The sequence below is a fragment of the Mesocricetus auratus genome, unplaced genomic scaffold (genome assembly GCF_017639785.1).
Source record: "Mesocricetus auratus isolate SY011 unplaced genomic scaffold, BCM_Maur_2.0 Super-Scaffold_100020, whole genome shotgun sequence".
Lineage (NCBI taxonomy): Eukaryota > Metazoa > Chordata > Mammalia > Rodentia > Cricetidae > Mesocricetus > Mesocricetus auratus.
The window spans coordinates 26,423,164-26,444,666 of record NW_024429201.1 but is presented as its reverse complement, the minus strand read 5'-3'; the positions used below and the strand labels follow the sequence as shown (position 1 = coordinate 26,444,666).

The 21,503-nt window shown below is 41.9% G+C and overlaps 1 protein-coding gene across 1 annotated transcript in view; it reads left to right on the top strand.

Moving 5' to 3' along the window:
• The window catches only part of Dhfr (dihydrofolate reductase), a 30,582-nt gene extending 9,799 nt beyond the window's left edge, over window positions 1-20,783 (top strand). The window contains exons 4-6 of the mRNA XM_005065662.4: window positions 7,655-7,781; window positions 10,664-10,779; window positions 19,270-20,783. Coding sequence (XP_005065719.1) covers window positions 7,655-7,781; window positions 10,664-10,779; window positions 19,270-19,348 — 322 coding nt within the window. The 3' untranslated portion in view covers window positions 19,349-20,783. The remainder of the gene's footprint in view (window positions 1-7,654; window positions 7,782-10,663; window positions 10,780-19,269) is intronic.
• The last annotated feature ends 720 nt before the right edge of the window (window positions 20,784-21,503 follow it).

The window sequence follows — 21,503 nt, the reverse complement described above, 5'->3', positions numbered from 1 at the left end:
ATGTTCCTGTTATCCCTGATCTCTCTTGGACCTTTATCATGAAGGGGTGCTGGATTTTGTTAAAGGCTTTTTCAGCATCTAGTGAGATGATCATGTTTGTTTATATGGTGGATTACATTGATATATTTTTCTAATGTTGAACCATCCCTGCATTCCTGGGATGAAGCCTACTTGATCATGGTGGATGATTTTTCTGATGTGTTCTTGAATTCAGTTTGCGAGTATTTAATTGAGTATTTTTGCATCCATGTTCATGAGGGAAATTAGTTATGTCTTTGTGTGGCTTGGGTATCAAGGTAATTGTAGCCTCGTAAAAAGAGTTTGGCAGTGAGCCTCCTGCTTCTATTGTGTGGAATACTTTGAGGAGTATTGGAATTAGCTCTTCTTTGAATTTCTGGTAGAATTCTGCACTGAAGCCATCTGGGCCTGGGCTATTTTTTGTTTGGGAGACTTTTGACGACTGCTTCTATTTCATTAGGGGTTATAGGTCTGTTTAGATTGTTTATCTGCTCTTGATTTAGTTTTGGCAAGTGATATCTATCCAGGAAATTGTCCATTTCCTTTAAATTTTTGAATTTTGTGGAGTACAGATTTTCAAAATATGCCCTGATGATTCTCTGGATTTCCTCAGAGTCTGTTGTTATGTCCCCTTTTGCATTTCTGATTTTGTTAATTAGCATGTTCTCTCTGTGTCTTTTGGTTAGTTTGGACAGAGATTTGTCTATTTTGTTGATTTTTCTCAAAGAACCAACTCTTTGTTTCATTGATTCTTCTCAATGTTTTCTTGGTTTCTACTTGATTGATTTCAGCCCTCAATTTGATTATTTCCTGGCGGCTGCTCCTCCTGGGTGAGTTTGCTTCTTTTTGTTCTAGAACATTCAGCTGTGCTATTAATTCTCTAGTATGACTGTTCTCCAGTTTCTTCATGTGGGCACTTAGTGTTATGAACTTTCCTCTCAGCACTGCTTTCAAAGTGTCCCATAAGTTTGCGTATGTTGTGTCTTCATTCTCATTGAATTCCAGGAAGTCTTTAATTTCATTTTTTATTTCTTCCTTTACCCAGGGATGGTGCAATTGTGCATTGTCCAATTTCCATGAGTTTGTAGGGTTTCTGTGATTTGTGTTATTGTTGAATTCTAATTTTAATGCATGGTGGTCTGATAAGATACAGGGGGTTATTCCAATTTTTTTGTATCTGTGGAGATTTGCTATGTTTCCTATTATGTGGTCAATTTTAGAGAAGGTTCCATGTGGCGCAGAGAAGAAGGTATACGCTTTGTGTTTGGGTGGAATGTTCTATAGATGTCTGTTAAACCCAGTTGGGTCATAACTTCTATTAGTTCTTTTGTTTCTTTGTTAAGTTTCTGTCTGGAGGTCCTCTCTAGCGATGAGTGTGGCATGTTGAAGTCTCATACTATTAGTGTGTGAGATTTTATGTGCAATTTGAACTTTAGTAATGTTTCTTTCACGAATGTAGGTGCCTTTGTATTTGGGGCATAGATGTTTAAAATTGAGACTTCATCTTGATGGACTTTTCCTTTGATGAATATGAAGTGTCCTTCATCCCTTTTGATTGATTTTACTTTGAAGTCTAGTTTGTTAGATACTAGGATTGCTACACCTGCTTGTTTCTTGGGACCGTTTGATTGGAAGGTCTTTTCCCAACCCTTTACTCTGAGATAACGTCTATCTTTCATGTTGAGATGTGTTTCTTGTATGCAGCAGAAGGAAGGGTTCTGTCTTCGTATCCATTCTGCTAGTCTGTGTCTTTTTATAGGCAAGTTGAGGCCGTTGACATTGAGGGATATTAATGACCATTGATTGATGATTCTTGTTTGTACTTGATTTATTGTTAGTGAAGTTATTTTGTGTAGTTTCTCCTCCCTTTTTCTTTTGGTGTTTTGTAAACTGGGATTATATATTGCCTGTGTCTTTGTGAGTGTAGTTAATTTCCTTGGCTCTAGGTTTTCCTTCTAGCACTTTCTGTAGAGCTGGATTCATGGATACGTATTGTTTAAATCTGGCTTTGTCATGGAATATTTTGTTTTCTCTATCTATGGTAATTGAAAGCTTTGCTGGATATAGTAGTCTGGGCTGGCATCCTTGTTCCCTTAGCGTTTGTAGGACATCTGTCCAGGATCTTCTGGCTTTCATCATTTCCATTGAGAAGTCAGATGTAATTCGGATAGGTCTGCCTTTATATGTTACTTGGCTTTTTTCTTTAGCTGCTCTTAATATTTTCTCTTTATTCTGTAGGTTTGATGCTTTGATTATTATATGGTGAGGTGACTTCTTTTTCTGGTCCAGCCTATTTGGTGTTCTGTAAGATTCTTGTATCTTCATAGGCATATCCTTCTTTAGGTTAGGGAAGTTTTCTTCTATGATTTTGTTGAATATGTTTTCTGTACGTCTGAGTTGTATTTCTTCGCCTTCTTCTATACCTATTATTCTCAGGTTTGGCTTCTTCACAGTGTCCCATATTTCCTGGATATTTTGTGTTAGGGATTTGTTGGTTTTTAGATTTTCTTTGGTTGATGACTCTATATCCTCTAATGAGTCTTCAACACTTGAGGTTCTCTCTTCTATCTCTTGTATTCTATTGGTGATACTTGCATCTGTAGTTCCTGCTCGTTTACCCAGCTTTTCTATTTCCAGCATCCCCTCGTTCTGTGTTTTCTTTATCGTTTCTATTTCAGCTTTCAATCCTTCAACTGTTTGAGTTGTTTCCTTCATTTGTTTGGTTATTTTTTCTTGGTGCTCTTTAGATTCTTTGAGAGATTTGTTTATTTCTTGAATTTTTCCCCCATTTCATGGATTTTTTGTTTGTTTGTTTTTTCTTCTATTTCTTTAAGGGATTTCCTCGTTTCTTCTTTGAGGGTCTCTATCATCTTCATAAAATAATTTTTAAGGTCTGTCTCCTCTGCTTCGTCTATGTAGTGCTTTTCAGGTCTTGCTGGTGTTGGTTCCCTAGATTCTGGTGGAGTCATGTTGGTCTTTCTATTGCTGAGTGAGTTCTTATTCTGTCTTCTTCCCATCTCTTCTTACAGTGGGTGCTGGTGGGGTCTTTCTGTCTCCACCGGTCTCCTTCCTTCCTGAAGCTGAAGCTGGGGATGCTGACACTGAAGCTTAAGCTGAAGATGGGGTTGCCGGAGGTTGGGGCCTGAAAGGGCTGATGTCTTTCCTGTGTGGGTGGGTCTTCTGGATGCCAGGAGCAGCCCTGGAAGATCGAGGGGATAGGTGTTGCTCAGGGGATGGGGAGTGTCCCCGCTGAAGACCCAATCTCACCTGAAGCTGGGCTTGCTGGAGTTTGGGGCCTGGAAGGGCTGATATCTTTCCTGTGTGGGTGGGTCTTCTGGATGCCAGGAAAGGCCCCGGAAGATCGAGGGGATGGGTGTTGGGCAGGGGATGGGGGATGCCCCCCCCCCAGGCCCAATCTCACCTGAAGCTGGGTTCGCCAGAGTTTTCAGGGTTTACAGTTTTAAATGTCACCAGAAACCTCCTGTGTAAAGAACTTAGTTACCAGCTGATAGGCTTTTGGGGCAATGATTGGATATGAGGGTTCAAACTAACTTCATCTGTGGGTTCATAATAAGTTCACAGCTGAATGGATATTAGGAAATGGTGCCTTGCTGGAGAAAATGGGTCATTTAGAGCATGACTTTGGAAAGAAATCTGCTCCCTGTCTGCCATGGAATGAGTCTCGTTGCTTTACCATGTTTCCTGACATTGGTTGCTCTTCCTTACCTCAGGCCCAAAGCAATGGGAGCCAGTGGCCAAAGCTGTAGCCACACTCCAGCCATTAGTTGATTTGTACTCGGCAGATATCAGCTCCTACCCTGTTCCCTAACCTCACTGCCTTGTAGCCTAAAGAAAATGTTTATATTAGGAGCTGGGACAGGAGCATAGTGTAAGCCTCTGAGTTCGAGTCCAAGCTCCATAAAAATGAACAGTAGTGGTATTTGATTTTTCTTCATATTACATAATTCTTTTGCCTTTTGACATTAAAAGGATCACAGAGAATATGCTTATAATCTCAGTTTTCACCTTGGCAAATCACTATCTTTTCATTTCTTGAATCCGAAGACATAAATCTCTCCTACCTAAATCAACTCGTATCCTCTCCTGTGTTCCAGGTGACCAGAGACTACCCTATTGTCCTCATTTTGAACCTCACTTCAAGTTACTGTTTTCCTACCCTCAACTTTCTCTGAGCTTCCATGTGTTGAGTAACTTAACTGTAGCCTACAGCAGTTTCTAAGGGAGTGTACCATTTCCATGCTTTGGGGCATGTTTTCACCTCTGTTGACACTCTGCTACAGAGCCGTGCACACCATTGCCCCACAGATGATGCAGTGTGCCTGGAGTCTGCACGGCTTGGTGTCCTGCTCTCATGCTGTTGGTCCACAACTGAGGCGTGTCTCTGATTACTCTCTTAACTCTCCAGGTAGAAGGTCTGATGGTTTTTACATCTCTGTTGACAGCCTAGGACGGAGTGAGACATCTTCATAGGGTCGTTATACTGATTCTACTTTGGTTTTTTTGTTTGTTTGTTTGTTTTGTTTTGTTTTTCAAGACAGGGTTTCTCTGTGTAGCTTTGGAACCTGTCCTGAAATTAGGTCTTGTAGACCAGGCTGGTCGCAGACTCACAGAGATCCGCCTGCCTCTGCCTCCCAACTACTGGTGATTCTACTTTGTTTATTAGAAATTTAAAAATAGTGTCTATTTTTGCCGGGCAGTGGTGGTGCACGCCTTTAGTGCCAGAGGCAGGTGGATCTCTGTGAGTTCGAGACCAGCCTGGTCTACAAGAGCTAGTTCCAGGACAGGCTCCAAAGCTACACAGAGAAACCCTGTCTCAAAAAAAAAGTGTCTATTTTCCCCCACTTGGTATATTAAAAACTAGATTACACATTGTTTCTAAATGGAGCATCTACTTAACACATTGTTTCTCTTAATCCTCCCAAAGCCCTGATGGAATTCAAGACTCCATTAGAAACAATACCAACTATGTCTACACAATTCCTGACAGAGATAATATTATTGCCCCTTTTCTTTGAAGTTCACTATAACCAAGAAAATATCCTGAAGTAAAGAACTAGAGTAACCCAAAGAAAGAAAATGAAGAACTGACTGTGATAACTTGGATAGGTTAGTGTGTTTAAGACGCCTACCTACCTATGCATGAGAATGTCAATGGATGGTTACTTAAACTCCTGGGAAAGCACAAGGAATGAAGAAGACATCAGAACTACTGTGCTTTGGAGCAGTCGTGGAGGAGTTGCTTTGGAAATAGAGGACATGAGTTTGTTCAGTCTTTAGATGAGATAAATTAATCAAGTACCCAGAGGTTACTAGAAGGCATTATATTTTCTTTTTTTTTTTTATTTTTTTTTATTTAGGTTAGAAACAAGCTCATTTCACATGTCAATCCCAGCTCCCTCTCCCTCCCCTCATCCCCTGCGCTCCTCACCAGGTCCCCCAGTCCCCACTCAATCTCCACTCCGATCCCCACGGAGGGTGAGGCCCTCCATGGTGGATCTCCAAAGTCTGTCATTTCATGTAGGGCAGGGCCTAGGCCTTCCCCCAAGAGACCAGGCTGAGAGAGCATCCCTCGTTGTGGGATGGGCACTAAAAGTCTATTTGTACACCAGGGATAAATACTACCCAAGGCCCCATAGATTACCTAGGTCTCCTCACTGACACCCACATTCAGGGGATCTAGGTCAGTCCCATGCTTTCTACCCAGCCATCAGTCTGGGGTCCAAGAGCTCCCCCTTGTGCAGATTAGCTGTTTCTGTGAGTTAAACCAGCCCAGTCTTAACCCCTTTGCTCATCAGTTCTCCCTTTCTGTCACTGGATTCCAGGAGTTCAGTTCAGTGTCTATCTGTGGGTGTCTGCCTCTGCTTCCATCAGTCTCTGGATGAAGGTTCTGTTTCCCAGACTCTCTGGCAGTGGGATTCTTTCCACATGGACCCCCTTCTAAATGGGAGCATAAAAGCTGCTCAGCTGTGAGTGACTGTAAATCAGACCTGAACCCTAGAGAAGGTTCGGGGAAAAGTAGCAGAGAAAGAAGGTCTTTGGAAGCAGTGGGCCCCCTCTCTCTTGAGTTCAGGACTTCGCTGGTGATGTTTTACTAGTGCCCAGCGTGTGCGGGGATCAAGCCCAGGGCCTCGGGCATAGCAACCTCAGGAGCATTGCTCTCAGCTTTCCATTCCTGCTCTCGGATTGTGTGCATCAGCTCCTTAGTCGCCTTCTTCGGTTCTGTTTCATCTCCAGTAACCATCCTAACTTCAGCTTTCTGTTAAACCACTGACTAGTCCAGCCAGAGACCATTTATTAACCGGATCATTTTCCATGACTGTCTTTATTTCTGCTAGTTCCTGTTCTGTCCTTCAGCACTGTCATATCCTGTCTTGTCCCTGAAATTACCCTCAGAGCTTTGGTGGTATAGCTCAGCTCATTTAACTCACCTTGGCCTCAGTTTTTTGTTACTGGTTTTTGTTTTTCTCCGCATAAATCCAAATCTATTCTTTTCTCTATCCTAATTCCATTACATATGACAAAGAGTAAAATAGAAATCAGGAAGAGAAGGAGAATGCCACTAGGAAGATGAATAGTCCCCATTAGTTCTTGATTAATCATTGTTACAACTACAAGTTCAAAACAATTATGTAAGTAGTCCTTTTAAAGCACCAGCCAAGAACTTGACATTGAATTAATAATTTCTGTTCTATCTCTAATCACTATATATACATTTCCTCATTTATAAAGAGAATTGTAGCTCCCCTCACCATCAAAATAATAAGAGTCCCAAAATTTGAGCTAGTCAGCATAAGCAGTGAATTTATTTAACTTTTTCCTCTCTGAGTATTAATTATGTAACTGGTGACAAGCTCATTCTCAAATACTTTCTGTCCTTTCTGTGTTGTTCAAAATATGAAAGTTCTTTCCCCATATACATTAACGATCTGAACGCTGCTTCAAATTTCTCTAGGCATTTGGTTATTCTCTGTCTGATATTCAATCCTGACAGTTTTCAGACTGACAGAAAGGACTGTACATTAAACAGCTGCATAACACCACCTGGATTCTGCCCTAAGTTTTTACTGTGTTGGTTTTGTCACTGTCATCATCTATCCATTTGGTGTTGCTTGCACACTCCAAAATAAAGGGCAGAATGAGGATATTTCCCAGAATGCTTCCTTGTGTCATTAGCTAGACTTCTGTGTTGCTCTAGCATCTTGTTGTAGTAAATGTTAGTGCAATGAGATGCACAAGTCATAAGTGCACATTAGCTAAGTGTTGACAAAGACTTCGACCTACATAACTCAACCCCTTTAAACCTCCAGAAAGTCCCTCATTCTCCATCCCAAGGAACTTTCACCACACCACACCATGGACAACTACTGCTGAGGTTGTTTTCCACTATAGATGCAATGAGATGTCACATACGGCTTTGTGTTTTGATTTGCAAGTACCAACCAGGTATGAAGTATAGAGTGAATTGGACATTGACCAACATCTAAATACTTTGTGTTAAATGAATTGGTTTTCACAATTTGTTTTGTACTGACTGCTGCCTAGTCAGATTACCTGACTAGTATGGACAGGATTTTACAATAATCATAATTCTTTTTTTTTTTTTTTTTTACCTCAGAGAACCGCCACAAGGAGCTCATTTTCTTGCCAAAAGTCTGGACGATGCCTTAAAGCTTATTGAACAACCAGACTTAGCAGATAAAGTGGACATGATTTGGATAGTTGGAGGCAGTTCTGTTTACAAGGTAAGTAGAGCCATGTGTAAGTAGAAAGAATTCCCTGCTCCTAGTCATGGCCACAGAAAGCAGCACATTATCCCAGCTGTGAGCTATACAGTTGTCCAAGTGAATTATTTGACAGTCATGCAAAATAAATACAAATGTAAAATTTTTAGTTTATGCCAGTCTATATGTTTTCTGTATGAAATCATATTCATTATGATGTGACATATTTCATGTGCTTTAGTCATATTCACCCCTCCCACTGCCAGCCTCTTCCTCTTCCCAACACCCCTACCCCAACTCACCAGCTCCCATCAACTTCAGTACCTTATTTTAAACTATTTTCAAATTGGCAAGTAATCAGATGATCTGAAACATGCATTTGCAGAGTGGATAAATTGAGATACTCTTGCTTATATTTGGTTATGAGAACACTTGAAATCAACCCCCAGCGATTCCAAGAGCACAGTAAGACATTGTCCCTAACCACAGTCACCATACAGCTCAGTGGATCCCTAGAACTTATTCTTCCTGGCAAAGAGCTTCCCACATGCTAGTCATTTTCCATTCAAAATACTAGTTGTTTCCAGCTAAAGATCAGTCACTTCCTTGAGCATAGTGCTCATACGGTACGACTCCCTGGTCCCCAGATGTGCTCTAGGTGGGCTGCTGTGCCTTTGGCTCCAGGAGAAATCCCATGCTGAGAATAGCACGCACGGTCTCTCGGGCAGCACAGGCTGTCAGGTGGAAAGCCCTTCCTCAGCAGTCTGCCTGCCTTGTGAGGGCAGAGGAGGATGGCACGGTCCATACCATAGTGGAAAACAATGTGTAAAGCAGAAAATATTCTTTCCAGTTTGTTTGTTTGGATATTCTTTGGAAAGATTAACATTTATGAGGAAGAAAAACCAGTCCTGCCCTTTGGGGCATATGAATATATATATATGATATGTACACACGGAGAAATTATTTGAGGAAGAAGAATTGCAGATTCCTGAGCTGATTATAAATACTCCTTGTCTTACATTCCTGATTCCTAACTTGTCTCTTATTAAAATATGTTCTGTAAACACTGAGTACTAAATGCACTTATATAATTAGATCTACATTAAGGAAGTAACGGCCTGCAGCTAACCATCTCGAATGCTGTCCTTTTGGCCTGTCCATGGCTGCTGTTGCTGTAAGAGTAAGAAGCCTGTGGCCCTCCAAGCCTGAGTACTCATCATATGGCCTTTGACTGACAGCTCTCTTGCTTGACAGAGAGCTTCAGTCGTGCTTAGTCCCTGTCAGCTTGTCTGGTTTGGGCTACAGTGGGAACTAGTCAAGTATTTATTTGCTTGTAGCAGTGATAATAAATGATTTAACATGAGTTGAAATACTGAAGGGAAAGTTTTCTATGCTAGTATTTGGAAATTAAGAATAACAGCTTGGTATTTTATTTATGTGAATAGTTTTTCTTCTTCCTCTATGTGTTTGAGGATCAATAGTTATTAATGCTTTCTTAGATCTGTATTTAGGAGTTATCTTTTCCTTAAAAATATAAGCTGTTTCCTCCAAGGCAACTCCTGAACATGTAGCCTGCCCTGGGGTATGCTGTCTCTGTACATTGTTAGTTATAAATTATGTAACTAATTTTAATTAGAAAATTAACACTAATTATAATAACATTATTAATGAAATTGATGTTGATTATATTAAAATATTAATAATAAAATTAACATTAGTTATAATAAAAACAGCATTAATAATAAAATTAACATTATGGACAATGGCTTGGAGAGTTATTAACCAAAACAGACTGAGTGCCATTATTAGCAACAAGAGGCAAGATGATTTCCCTGCTTATAGAGAAATGGGGGCATTTTTAGATAATGACAGAGTAATATGTGTACTGATGGGGTAGGGAGCACGGCTCAGTGCACTGATGGGGTAGGGAGCACGGCTCAGCAGTTAAAAGCTCTTGCTACACAGTCATTAGGACCAGGGTTGAGATCCTAGCACCCACTAACAGCAAACAGGGCATCCTGTAAACTTGCTCAGTTCCAGCTCTGAGTGATTCTGTGCCCTCTTCTGGCCTATGCACACACCGTACACTTACCCACACAGACACAAATAAGTAAATGAACAAATTAACTCTTTTATAGAAATGGTGTCCTAAGTGTTCCCATAGTATTTTCTCTTTTTTTTTTTTTTTGTTTGTTTTTTGTGTGTTTGTTTGTTTTGGTTTTTTGTTTTTGTTTTCGAGACAGGGTTTCTCTGTGTTGTTTTGGAGGCTGTCCTGGAACTCGCCCTGTAGACCAGGCCGCCCTCCTCCCATGGTATTTTCAACAGTGAAGATTTCACTTTCTTACTCAAGTATACAGATGCAGACTTACTTTTCTTTAGAAAAGCAACTAGGTCATGAGGAGTGAAGCCTTGAGAGAGCCTAATTGTAAGAACTTTTCAGTAAACAAGACCAGAATGTATTTTCATAAATGCCAATTATGACTAGCTGCCATTCCCAAGGTAACAGAAGCTTTACAGTAGAGGATGTACATCTATCGTAAGTGTGAGGGGGCTGGAGTCATGGTGCAGTGGTTAAGAGCACTTGCTGCTTCTTTCAGAAGACTGGGATTCAGTTTGCCACAGCCACATCAGGTGGTTCACAACCGACTGTAACTCTGGCTCCTCAGGCCCCCACGGGTACCTGTACCCACATACACATAACCACACAGAGATATAGTACCTACAAAGAGATGTAATATGAAAATGACATGAACAAATCTTTTCTCAAAATGCTTTCTATTGTTTGAGCAACAGTAAGCACGGATTTAATGCCTAGTACAAACTTAATCAAAACAAGAATCTTCTAGTCTCTTTGTCTTTCAACACGGGTTAAGGAGAGTGATACCGTCTGTTTTGTTTTAAAGGAAGCCATGAATCAGCCAGGCCATCTCAGACTCTTTGTGACAAGGATCATGCAGGAATTTGAAAGTGACACGTTCTTCCCAGAAATTGATATGGAGAAATATAAACTTCTCCCAGAGTAAGTACTAAAATTATTAATTAGTCAGAAGCACTTTAGGGGCTAATTACAGAAGGGAAACAAGGAAGGACAGAGTACAATGATACACGTGTATGAAAATTAACACATCACAACACAACCCATGACTTGACTATTGAATAAAAAACTAAAAGTAAAAAGAGGAAAAGAATTACAGAGTAACTTCTTTCAGATTTGACTTGAAGTAGCAAAGAAAAAAACGTGCAGGGCCTGCCAGTTTTCTTGTGTTTAAGAAAACTTCCTTCAGCTGATTCTTCTGAATTGAAACATGCCCCTCTGGAGGAAGGAGAGAAGGTCTAAGAGTCAAGAAGTAAATCCACTTTATGAGCCACAGGAAGCTCCTCAAGCTCAGGAGTCTCGAGGCCCTCCCTGGAGGTCATGGGTGATGGCTGTTGCTGGAGGAGAGAGTGGTCGGCTGAGCTGCCTTCCAGCTGTGCCAAGAGCTCCAGGGGTGCAGCGCTTGGGTACTGTCACCTGCTAGTGTGGGCTTCTCACAGCTGCCTTTTAGTCAGCCACCCACGCTCCTGCAAGTCACACAAGTAAACTTACCAGTTCACTAAGCTGCATTTACAGTCATTTCTTTGGTGTATTGCCAGTGCCCTACCTAGAAGAGAGGTTTGTTTACATCCCTAAAAAGATACATTATAGGAAATTTTGAAGTCTACTTTAATAGAATTGGAAATGTTCGGGCTTTAACAATATTAGCGGCATCTAGTACAGCTGTTGCTGGTTCATTCTGGGGGATTGAGGCCCGTGTCAGGCACTGTGAAAGCCATGTTAATTCTGCCTCCTGGTGCTGCTGCCCATCCTGGAGACAACTCCTTGAGAGGCCTGAGACTGCGGTGTCTAGTGGATACTGCAGCATGAGGGACCCTCTCTGAAGAAGGCGTCCACTCTGAGATCAAGATCTCAAGAAACAGCCACACAACAGCAGAAAGAGTGGTCAGGAGCAGAAATAGGGAGTGCAGAGCCTGAGGTAAGGATGGAGTTGGCCTGATCTGTGATCCAGGAGGAGGCCAGGGGCGTTGTCCCAGCTCTAAGGCAAACACACTGGAGGGGAAAAGGGGGAGTCTGGGCTCAGGTGACACCTGAGGGATGGATGGTTAAGGTGGCCACGTTGTGAAGTTACCAAAGAAGAGCTACCTGTGTTCCCAGCAGGAAGCCCCTGACCTGAAAACCTGGAGCACTTCCATTTAAAAGCACTCCACACTGTTAGCTACAGAAAGTAAAAGAAAACCTTGATTGTATCAGCACTTTAACACCAGTTCTTAACACATTTCTTCAGATAGTCTCAACTGTTTCTAGTAATTATCCTGTGAGTGTGAATTTGTTTTTTACACATCCCCTAAAGAAACATGAACAATTTAGTCTAGATAAATGGATGGTCAAACTTTAGAATAATAGTCTTGTTACTCTATGGAATGACAGTATCGGATCTCATAAATTCTAATTTCAGTGATTTCCTTGGACTCTTAACTCTAAAGTAAACAGAAAGTCGCAAACCATACGCAGTGTCAGTCCAGGCTTTGCATAGGCTCCTAAGGTTTTGAAAGAAAACCACTGGTCATTTCATAAAATGTTAATGTGAAATTCACACCCTGTGTGTTTTCTGCTTAAATTGTGGATTCTCACATTATGTGGGTATAGGTCTCAGCTCTTATTTCTACTAACAATAAGAACAGACTGCTATGTGATAAGCTTTATTCAAATACCGTTTCAATGCTTGCTGTTTTTAATCAGAATTTCTCCATGGCGCTGACCTTTAAGGATCCTTGACAACTTAAAATAAATGCCGCTGTGACTCTCGTGTAACTTTTTTTAAAAAAGCAAAACAAGACTTTTGTGAACACAGGTACACAGCATGACATTCACCTCTTGACTGAGTAATTCAGCAGTCTTGCTATGCTTACGTTTATTCATATATGTCATCACAATTCAGTTGATTATAAATGTGACAGTATTTTTCTGGACTCCTATCTCTATCCCTTTGGTCTGTGTGTAACACTGTGCTACTACTGCACAGTCTTGTTTTGGTTTTGACCAGGTCTCATGTAGCCCAGGCTGGCCTGGAACTTACTGACTAGCCTCGGATGACCACCTGACTCACACCTTCCTCTCCTAGTGTATGCACAGATAGCCATCGCTAATTCTAACCTGCAACCAGGAGGCATAAACCTTTTAGCTTTGTACTGTTTCAAGATTGCTTCTGCTGTTCTGGGTTCCTTGAGTTTCCATTATGAACATCATGATCAGTTCGCTGGTTTCTGACAGAAAGCAAGCTGGGATGCTCATAGGTATTGTATCCATGGGTCACTTTGAAGAGAACTGTCTTGAAACAATATGATATCCTAAACCTTGAGCTTGTTGTATGTAGCTTTTGACTTAGGTAGGTCTTTACTCTCTTCCAGTAAGTAACACTGTTGCCTTCAGTGTCTTGCAGCACTCGGAGTCTATTTATTCCTTTTGATGCTATTATTTTGTTTTTAGTCTATTCACTGCTAGTATATCAAACTACAAGTCACTACTTAGTGATCTGATGTCCTTCAACTTCATAGTTAGAGCTTAATAGTTGTATAACATTCATCTGGTACCCTAAAACTTCTAGAACTACTAGTTATAATTGTTAGTACTTCCTTAGCACTAGTTATAATGAAGTAAAGACAAAAGTAATAACTGTCCCGTATTTAATGTCGTCTGCAGTTTTACTCCCTCTGTTTCGTCACATGTTCATTATTTCTTTCTTTTGCCTGATTATCTGACCCAGAACCTCCAGCAAGGTGAATAGAAATTAGATTGAACATCTTACTTGTCTTGTTCATGGTCCTAGTGGGAAAGCTTGTGACTCTGTCACACGAAGGAAGGTCCCTTCGAGGTCTAGTTCATTAAGCGCTTTGATATTGAAGATATTGCTGCATGGTTCTTCTGAACCATTTGACACTAATAATACAGTATATTACATGATTGGTTTTCATAGTAAACTAATTTTGCATTTCTGAGGCCAATTCTACTTGATAAATTGTATGTGATGTTTTTTATATGTTAGTAGAGTCAGTTTGCTACCATTTACTCAAGGATTTTTGCATTTGTATCCCTAAGAGACATTTGGTATCTGATTTTCTTTATCATGTGCTCAGCTGGTCTTGGAATCAGATATGTGGACTTGTCGGGTGAGTTAGGAAGTGCTGTCTCTTGTTGTTGCTTGGAAAAGCTGAGGAGTGTGTGCTCGTGCTTCCCGTCACAGGAGTTTGTGGTGAGTGGACTGAGACAGGACAAGGCCATTGCTGTGACGTGGACATTCTGAACGATGTGTCAGGAACAAAACACCTGTTCCCTAGCAGCTTATGATAGCCACCTGTTCTCTGGCCTGTGCTAATATCACAGCAGCCTCCTTAACATGGCGTAGAGAAAACCTCCGTAAGGAGGTGACCTTTAATGATGTTCTTCATGTTGTGGTGACCCCAACCATAAAATTATTTATGTTGCTATTTCATAACTGTAAATTTGCTACTGAATCATAATGGAAACATCTGATATGTAGATGTTTTTTTGTTTTTTGGGGGGGTTTTTTGGTTTTTTTTTTTTTCTGAGAAAGGGTTTCTCTGTTTTGTCTTGGAGGCTGTCCTGGAACTCGCTCTGTAGACCAGGCTGGCCCCAAACTCACAGAGATCTGCCTGCCTCTGCCTCCCATGTGCTGGGATTAAAGGCATGCACCACCAACGCCCGGCTATGCAGATGGTTTTAAGGGACCCCTGTGAAAGGGTTGTTCAACCACCAAAGGTGTTATGATCCACAGATTGAGAACTGCTGCCCTAAGGAAAGACCATAAGTATTAAGTGCCTTGACCAGCAGGGCACAAAGACGGTCTATCCCACGGGAACCTGGAATGAGGGGACAGGAGACAAGAGAAGTGGACAGCAAGACAACATGGCTGATCAATGCATTTAACGAGAATCTCGTACAGGCTTACATAGGGGAAATGAGGTAGGGCATGGGGCAGAGGAAGGCAGACAATGAGGGAGGGGTTGTTGCCTAGTAACCAGGCCACTGAAGGTGAGCGGATAACAGGTGTTGTTGGCAAGGTTAAAGGGTCGCAGAGGGAGGGGTTAAGTGATCTAATTGTGGAATGTTTTCTTTTTGCCATTGGCTATTCCTGTGAGCCCAAATTCTAGTCCTTAGGAAGCTGGGGAGGGGATGGACTATTCTTAAAAAAAGACTGACAGTATTTACAAGAGGTTCTAAATAGCAATGATCGCTCCCGACAATTGTAGGCCTGTCTTCCCTTAAGACCAGAAAAAAAAAGGAAATCTCTGGACAGTAAGTGTGTTAGCTAGGGTTTCTACCCCAAAACATAATGGCCAAAAGCAACCTGGGGAAGAAAGGGTTTTTCATCCTACACTTCCAAGTAATGATCCATCATGGAAAGAAGTCAGGAAAGGGCTGGAGGCTGGGACTGATGCTCCTAGTGACCTGTTCAGCCTGCTTTCTTATACACCCCAGGGCCTCCTGCCCGTGAGTACCATGTCCCACGTTAGACTGGATCCACCCATACCAGTTATCACATGACTTGCCTACAGGCCAATCTTGTGGGGACATTTTCTTTATTACGATTCCTCCCTCCCAGATGACCCCACCTTGTGTTGTGTTGACATAAAAATGAGCTAGCCCAGTGAGGACACTGTCTGGAATGCAGGAGCATTGCTCAATCCTGGGCCTTTGTCTCTGTACACCGGGGAATGTACAAAATGAGCTCTGATCACTCCCCCTTCCCTTTGTTTCCCATCATTCCATTAAGTTACATGTGTGTGTTTAATTTTTTATTTACATTTTTAAAAAGTAAATGGTGAAATTCACACTCCATTCCATCTCTTCTAATTCATCTGTCCCCTTACCACCACCGCTATTCCCTCACAATTTCATGTTTTGTTTTTGTTTTTGTTTTTTTTAACACACTGAATCCACTTAATGCAGCCCACACAAGTGTGACTGTGGAGTCACTGCTGAAGAAAAGGACTCTTCCTCCATACGTGGTCCTTAGTTGTCAACATCTCCTAAGCTAGGGATGGGACATCTTGGCTTCCTCTCCTACCCATGCTGAAACTTTGTCTAGCTTGATCTTAAGGAGATCTGATGTATGCAGTCAGGCTGTAGTGAGCTCGTATGTGCAACATCCCCTCATGTCCAGAGACACGACTGCAACCCCTCTTCCACAATGACCCCTGAGCCTTGTGTTTGTGCTTGTGTGTGACACAGTAGAGGCCTAGGACACCCTCGCATGCCCTCCTCAGAACCACACCCCCTCTGAGATTGCTCTCTCCCGGCCTGGAAGTCATTCCATTGCTGGCTGTCCAGCTAACCCCAGCTTCTCCTGTCTCTACCTCCATGGCATTGGAAAGACACCCTTGCCACCACATGTGATTTTTTTTATGCTGGGTCTCGTGCCTTCCTACTTGAGTGGCAAGCGCTTCACCACGCATTTTGACCCCTGTTGTCTCCATTAGCTGAGTGGATTACGCTTATGTTTATGCAGGTTTCTGTTCAAATGCAGTACTTTTCATTACCACCATAATACTTAGTTTGGGGGTGGTTTTAATGGCTACCATAATAAAGTAAAGATAACAGCAAGGACTGTGGGTGGAGAATGAATGAGAAATGGATGTAGCATCAGATGGTCCGAGGCCTCAGAGCAGAGGTTCGTATCAACACAGCGGTGATGTTAGCATGCTTGTTTCCTGTAAGTCTTTGCCTATGCAGTCCTTTTGGCAGCACCATCCCAGCCAGCCCATTCCATGCAGGTCTGTTCTCATTGATCTTGCTTGGAAGACATTTTTCTGCCTCAAATTTCATGAGACCTCAACCAAACCAGCAGACCCAAAAGATTGTATCAGCAGTATTCAAATGAGTTCCAAAAATAAATAAATAAGATAAAGGGGGCCTTTAGAAGCTGTGCGAGTCCATGATTTTCATCACTGTAATAGAATACCTGGGGCAAGCTGACTTCAGAAAAGAGATATTTAGCTAGCTCACAGTTCTGGAGCCTCAAAGGCATGCTACAAGCCTTAGCATTGCTGCTGTGAAGACCTCAGAGCAGATGTCCCATGGTAACAGGCATTCCTGGAGGGAGCGATCACAGTTGGAATCAGGAAGCCAGAGAGACTGGCATCTCATAATCCCTTCTGAGGGCACACTTCCCATGAACCTAGGTCCCACATCATCCAGGTTCTTAAAACATGATGCTTTGGAAGACAAACTCCTTCCATACCACAGCAGAGTTGGTAGTTGGTTCCAAAGCTGGAACCCATGCCCCTCATTGAACACCATGGCGTAGATTTTAGATGCACTGGTTTTTCTCTTCTGATCCCGCTATCTCTTGGCTTTCCAGGATGCTGGCATACTTGCCCAAAATCTCCGCTAGAGCCTGTGCTTCTGGTGCAATACCTATTTTATTTTAGTTGGAGTTTGTTTGCTTAAGAACTGTTTCAAGAAATCTGTTTGCCTCTGAGACCTTCTACCAAATCATCTTCCGATTGTTGTGGTCCTTCCCTATTTCAGAGCTGCTGTTTATTGACTCTTAATGCTTGAAGGTTCTAAATAGGAGGATGTGTACACCAGTTCCTGTGAGCCTCGAGCCCTAGAGGCCTTCCTGGGCTGGGAAGATGGCTCAGCTGTTAGAAAGTCCCTGCAGTGAAAAGGATTGGCAAATGGGGAGTGGGGAAAGCTACTCTGGCCCCACAGGCATGTGTGTGCATTCATGTGCACCCACAGGAACGTGCACATAGACCACACACATGTGCATACTCGTGCATGTGCACACACAGTCCAAGTATAGTACTCAGGAAGAGTTTGTTTGACATTAAGCTGGGGCAGTGGTCACAACTATAACTCAGTATTCAGGAGCCTGCAAATTCAAAGCCAGCCTGAGATACAGAACAAGATCCTCCCTCAAAACCAAGAAAGTTTAGAATTATGATTGTAATTATAGCCATTATAAAAAGACCAAAAGGTATTATAAGAAAAGAAACTAAATTTAAGGAGAGTTCAATCTTAGTTTCACAGCAAAATTGCCAGTAATACCATGGCTCCTGAGTATACTCAGCAGGTCATTTATAAGATTTTTACTATTCTTGGCTTTAGAAAGTTCCCCTTGGTGCTTGGCTTTTGTCTTAGTAACTGACAGTCTTGGTGCTGAATTTTACACATACACACACACACACACACACAAATACACAAAATGAAAATTAGCTTTTTCTGACTTCATTTCAAAGAAACTCAAATTGTAATTGAAAAATGGCCTAATAAAATCAGTTTTAAAAGGCAGGAGTACTACAGTGAATAGCAATAGGCTAGAAAATTCTTGGTGAATAGGAAAGCTTATTTTGACATGAGTTTTTCCATATTATAACTAATGTTTCTCATCAGCACATATCACAAGACATTTTTAAGTTTTCTGTAGCACCCTTGCCAATAGTGAACTTTGAGTAATACCTAAATAAGAGTCAGGTGATGAAGAAATCAAGTGTACTGTGACTAACAATGCAATCACAGTTTGCCACGTGTTGCCAGGTTAGTAGAGTCATGTACTGTGTCCATAAATCAACAGAAACCAAGAATCTGCCAGGCACTGGTCATATGACTTCAGTTTTTGCCCTTTTGGGTTGGGTTGTTTTGTTTTGTTTGGATGGGACTGTGGCAGAGTTTCTCTGCATAGCTATGGCTATTCTGGAACTCACTCTGTAGACCAGGCTGGCCCCAGACTCAGAGATCTCCTGCCTGTGGCTCCAGAGTGCTGGGACTAAAGGAGTGCACCACCACTGCACATCAGCTTCAGTTTTAAGCAACTATAGATAAATTTGCTTTTCTTTTCTTAGAAATGTGATCTCAGTTGTAACTTGCAAAGGGTTCCTAAGAATTTGCATAGTAACTCATCGGTAGAGTGGAAAGATAAAAGAAAAATGGGAACTGGGATTCATTTTTGAGGAAAAAAATATGAATCAGAAATAAAGGAGGAAGACAGGCAGTGGAGGTGCATACCTTTAATCCCAGCACTCAGGAGGCAAAGGCAGGCAGATCTCTGTGAGTGCAAGGCCAGCCTGGTCTACAAAGTGAGTGCCAGGAGAGCTGTTACACAGAGAAACCCTATCTTGAAAAACCAAAAGGAAGGAAGAGAGAATGAGGGAGGGAGGGAGGGAGGGAGGGAGGGAGGGAGGGAGGGAGGGAGGGAGGGAGGAAACGGGATAGGGACTACACGTTTTCCAGCTTAGCCATGGTTGGCTGTTTTTCTTTGGTTACCATGTGTTATATATGTGTGTGGATACTCACTCACCTTAGGAGTGGATCACCACTTTGAAGGGCAAAAAAAAAGGTAGGAAAGCCTTTCTCACTTCACACAGTGTTGAAGGTCTTGGGTGAGAAGTCAGGGAAGTCATGCATCTTCAGTAGGTGTAGAATTAAGTCTTAAATCTTCTTCTTTTCCAGGTACCCAGGAGTCCTTTCTGAAGTTCAGGAGGAAAAAGGCATCAAGTATAAATTTGAAGTCTATGAGAAGAAAGACTAACAGAAAGATGCTTGCTGTTGACTTCAAGTTCTACTGCTTTCCTCCTAACATGATGCATTTGTACAAGACAATGGAACTTGTGTTGGCTTTAGATCTATGGGTTATTCTTTCTTTAGGGAGGGGTAGGTGGGAAGTATTTGTTTTGTGGTGCCAGAGATTGAACCTGGGACCCTGTGCATCCTGGGCAAATGCTGTACTCTAAGCCACACCCCAAAGCCATGCCCCAGCCCCTGTATAATTCTAAACAATTAGAATTGTTTTTCGTTTCCATTAATCTAAGTTATATTAAATATACTTTAAGGAACACCACTTGCTATAAAGTTCTCAATGCCCTTCCCATGCGTCCTCAAGTGGCTCCCCAGCAGAGACCCCCAAAGACATAGAGCCCCTGAGAGCATGAGCTGATGTGGGGACTCAGAGATAAGAGCTAGACGGATAAGCCAAAGGGCAGAAGTGGGTTTTAAACCGCAGAGCTGGAACTCAGACTTTAAAAGAAAATTAGATCAAAGTAGAGACTGAATCATTCTGTGCACATCAGACTCTCGGCAGAGTTCTGTTCACTCAGACAGAAAATGGGTAAATTGAGGGCTCCATTGTGCTCCATGGAGATGGGAGCAGGTGGAGGATTATGTAAGGTCTGGAACATTTAACTTCTCCCTTTCTCCTCTTCAGTGAGATTCCAAGGGATACTGCAGTGACAGAACAAAAATAGGCTGCTTCTACCAAAAATAAAAAAAAGTTAAATAATGGCAAGCATAATAGCTACTGTTAAGAATTCAGAGATAATGAATTGAGAATGGATATTGCTTGAAATGAAAATTAATAAGTTAGAAACTAACTAAACTTTATGAAGATGAAAATTAAAATGCCTTCCCTATCTCAGCAGGGTTTGTATCATCAGGCCAAAAAAAGTTGTATTTTCAGACCTGCCTCATAAATTAATACAATCTTTTCTTAAAAGAATATTTTTTATCTTTTACTTGACAATTTCATATATGTAGATCCAAATCCCCACTCCTAGTCCCTCCACTACCTTCATGTCCTCTTGTTTTTTTGTAACCCACTGAAAACAGTAAGGCTTTCTTCATGTTCCTAGGTGTGGTCCACCCACTGGAGTATGGGCAACCTGCAGTGGCCACACCCAGCCGTCACCAGTTGCCAATGGCTCATGGGTGGAGTCTACTGAGCCTCTCCTATCCACGGTGGAATATTGACTGGATTGATCCACAGATAACCATAGCTGCTGTAAGCTTGTGAGTGTAATGGCCACGTCCTGTCCAGAAGACAGCATTATATAAACAGCACTCTTCCCCATCCTTCAGGCCTTCCATTCTGTCCACCCCTTCTTCCTCAGGGAGCTCTGAACCATAGACAGGGTTCTTGATATAAATGGTCTATTCCGAACTGAGTAATAAACAATCGGTTATTCTCTGCACTTCGACCAGTTGTGAGTCTCTATGCTTGACTGCTGTCCACTGCAAAATGCTGTCCACTGCAAAAAGGAACTTCTTCTCTGACCAGAGTTATGAGCAGCACTAATCCAGGGTATGAACAAAGGTATTTAGAAGGTGCTTTGAAAACCCATCCATTTAGCAAAACAGCAGTACTAAGTTCACCCTTAGAGTCCATGAATTCCACAGCCATAGGCATTTGACCTGTTTTACAGTACCATACATAAGAATTCTCTCTTGTGGAGCAGGCTCTCAGATACAATTAGAAAGCGATTGGTTACCACTGTAGTAGTCATGCCACCACCGCACCCGTAGATTAGTATTATAACATGCAGGACCTACCACTAGTTAAGTCCATTAAAGACTTTTCTCCCCCAGTGATATGCATAGCACCTTCTGGCACTGTGAAAGCTATCCAGTAAGAAGGGAGTTTACAACTCCAGATTTAATTCTCTGTCCTGCAACCGCAATGTGTTGATGTGCCTTCAACAGTAGGGACTTACTATCTAGCTATGGTGACCATCCAAGAGCAATGGCAATCAATACCTTGTGTTGTTTGGGAAACCTCTATAGCCAATTGCTCCTTAAGAGGTGGCCCATACCTTGCACTGATTTTTTCATTTAAGGACCTGTCTTCATTTAATAACTATTGCCCACTAATGTGTAGGGTACTGCAATTCAAACTTTTTTTTAGTTATAACTAC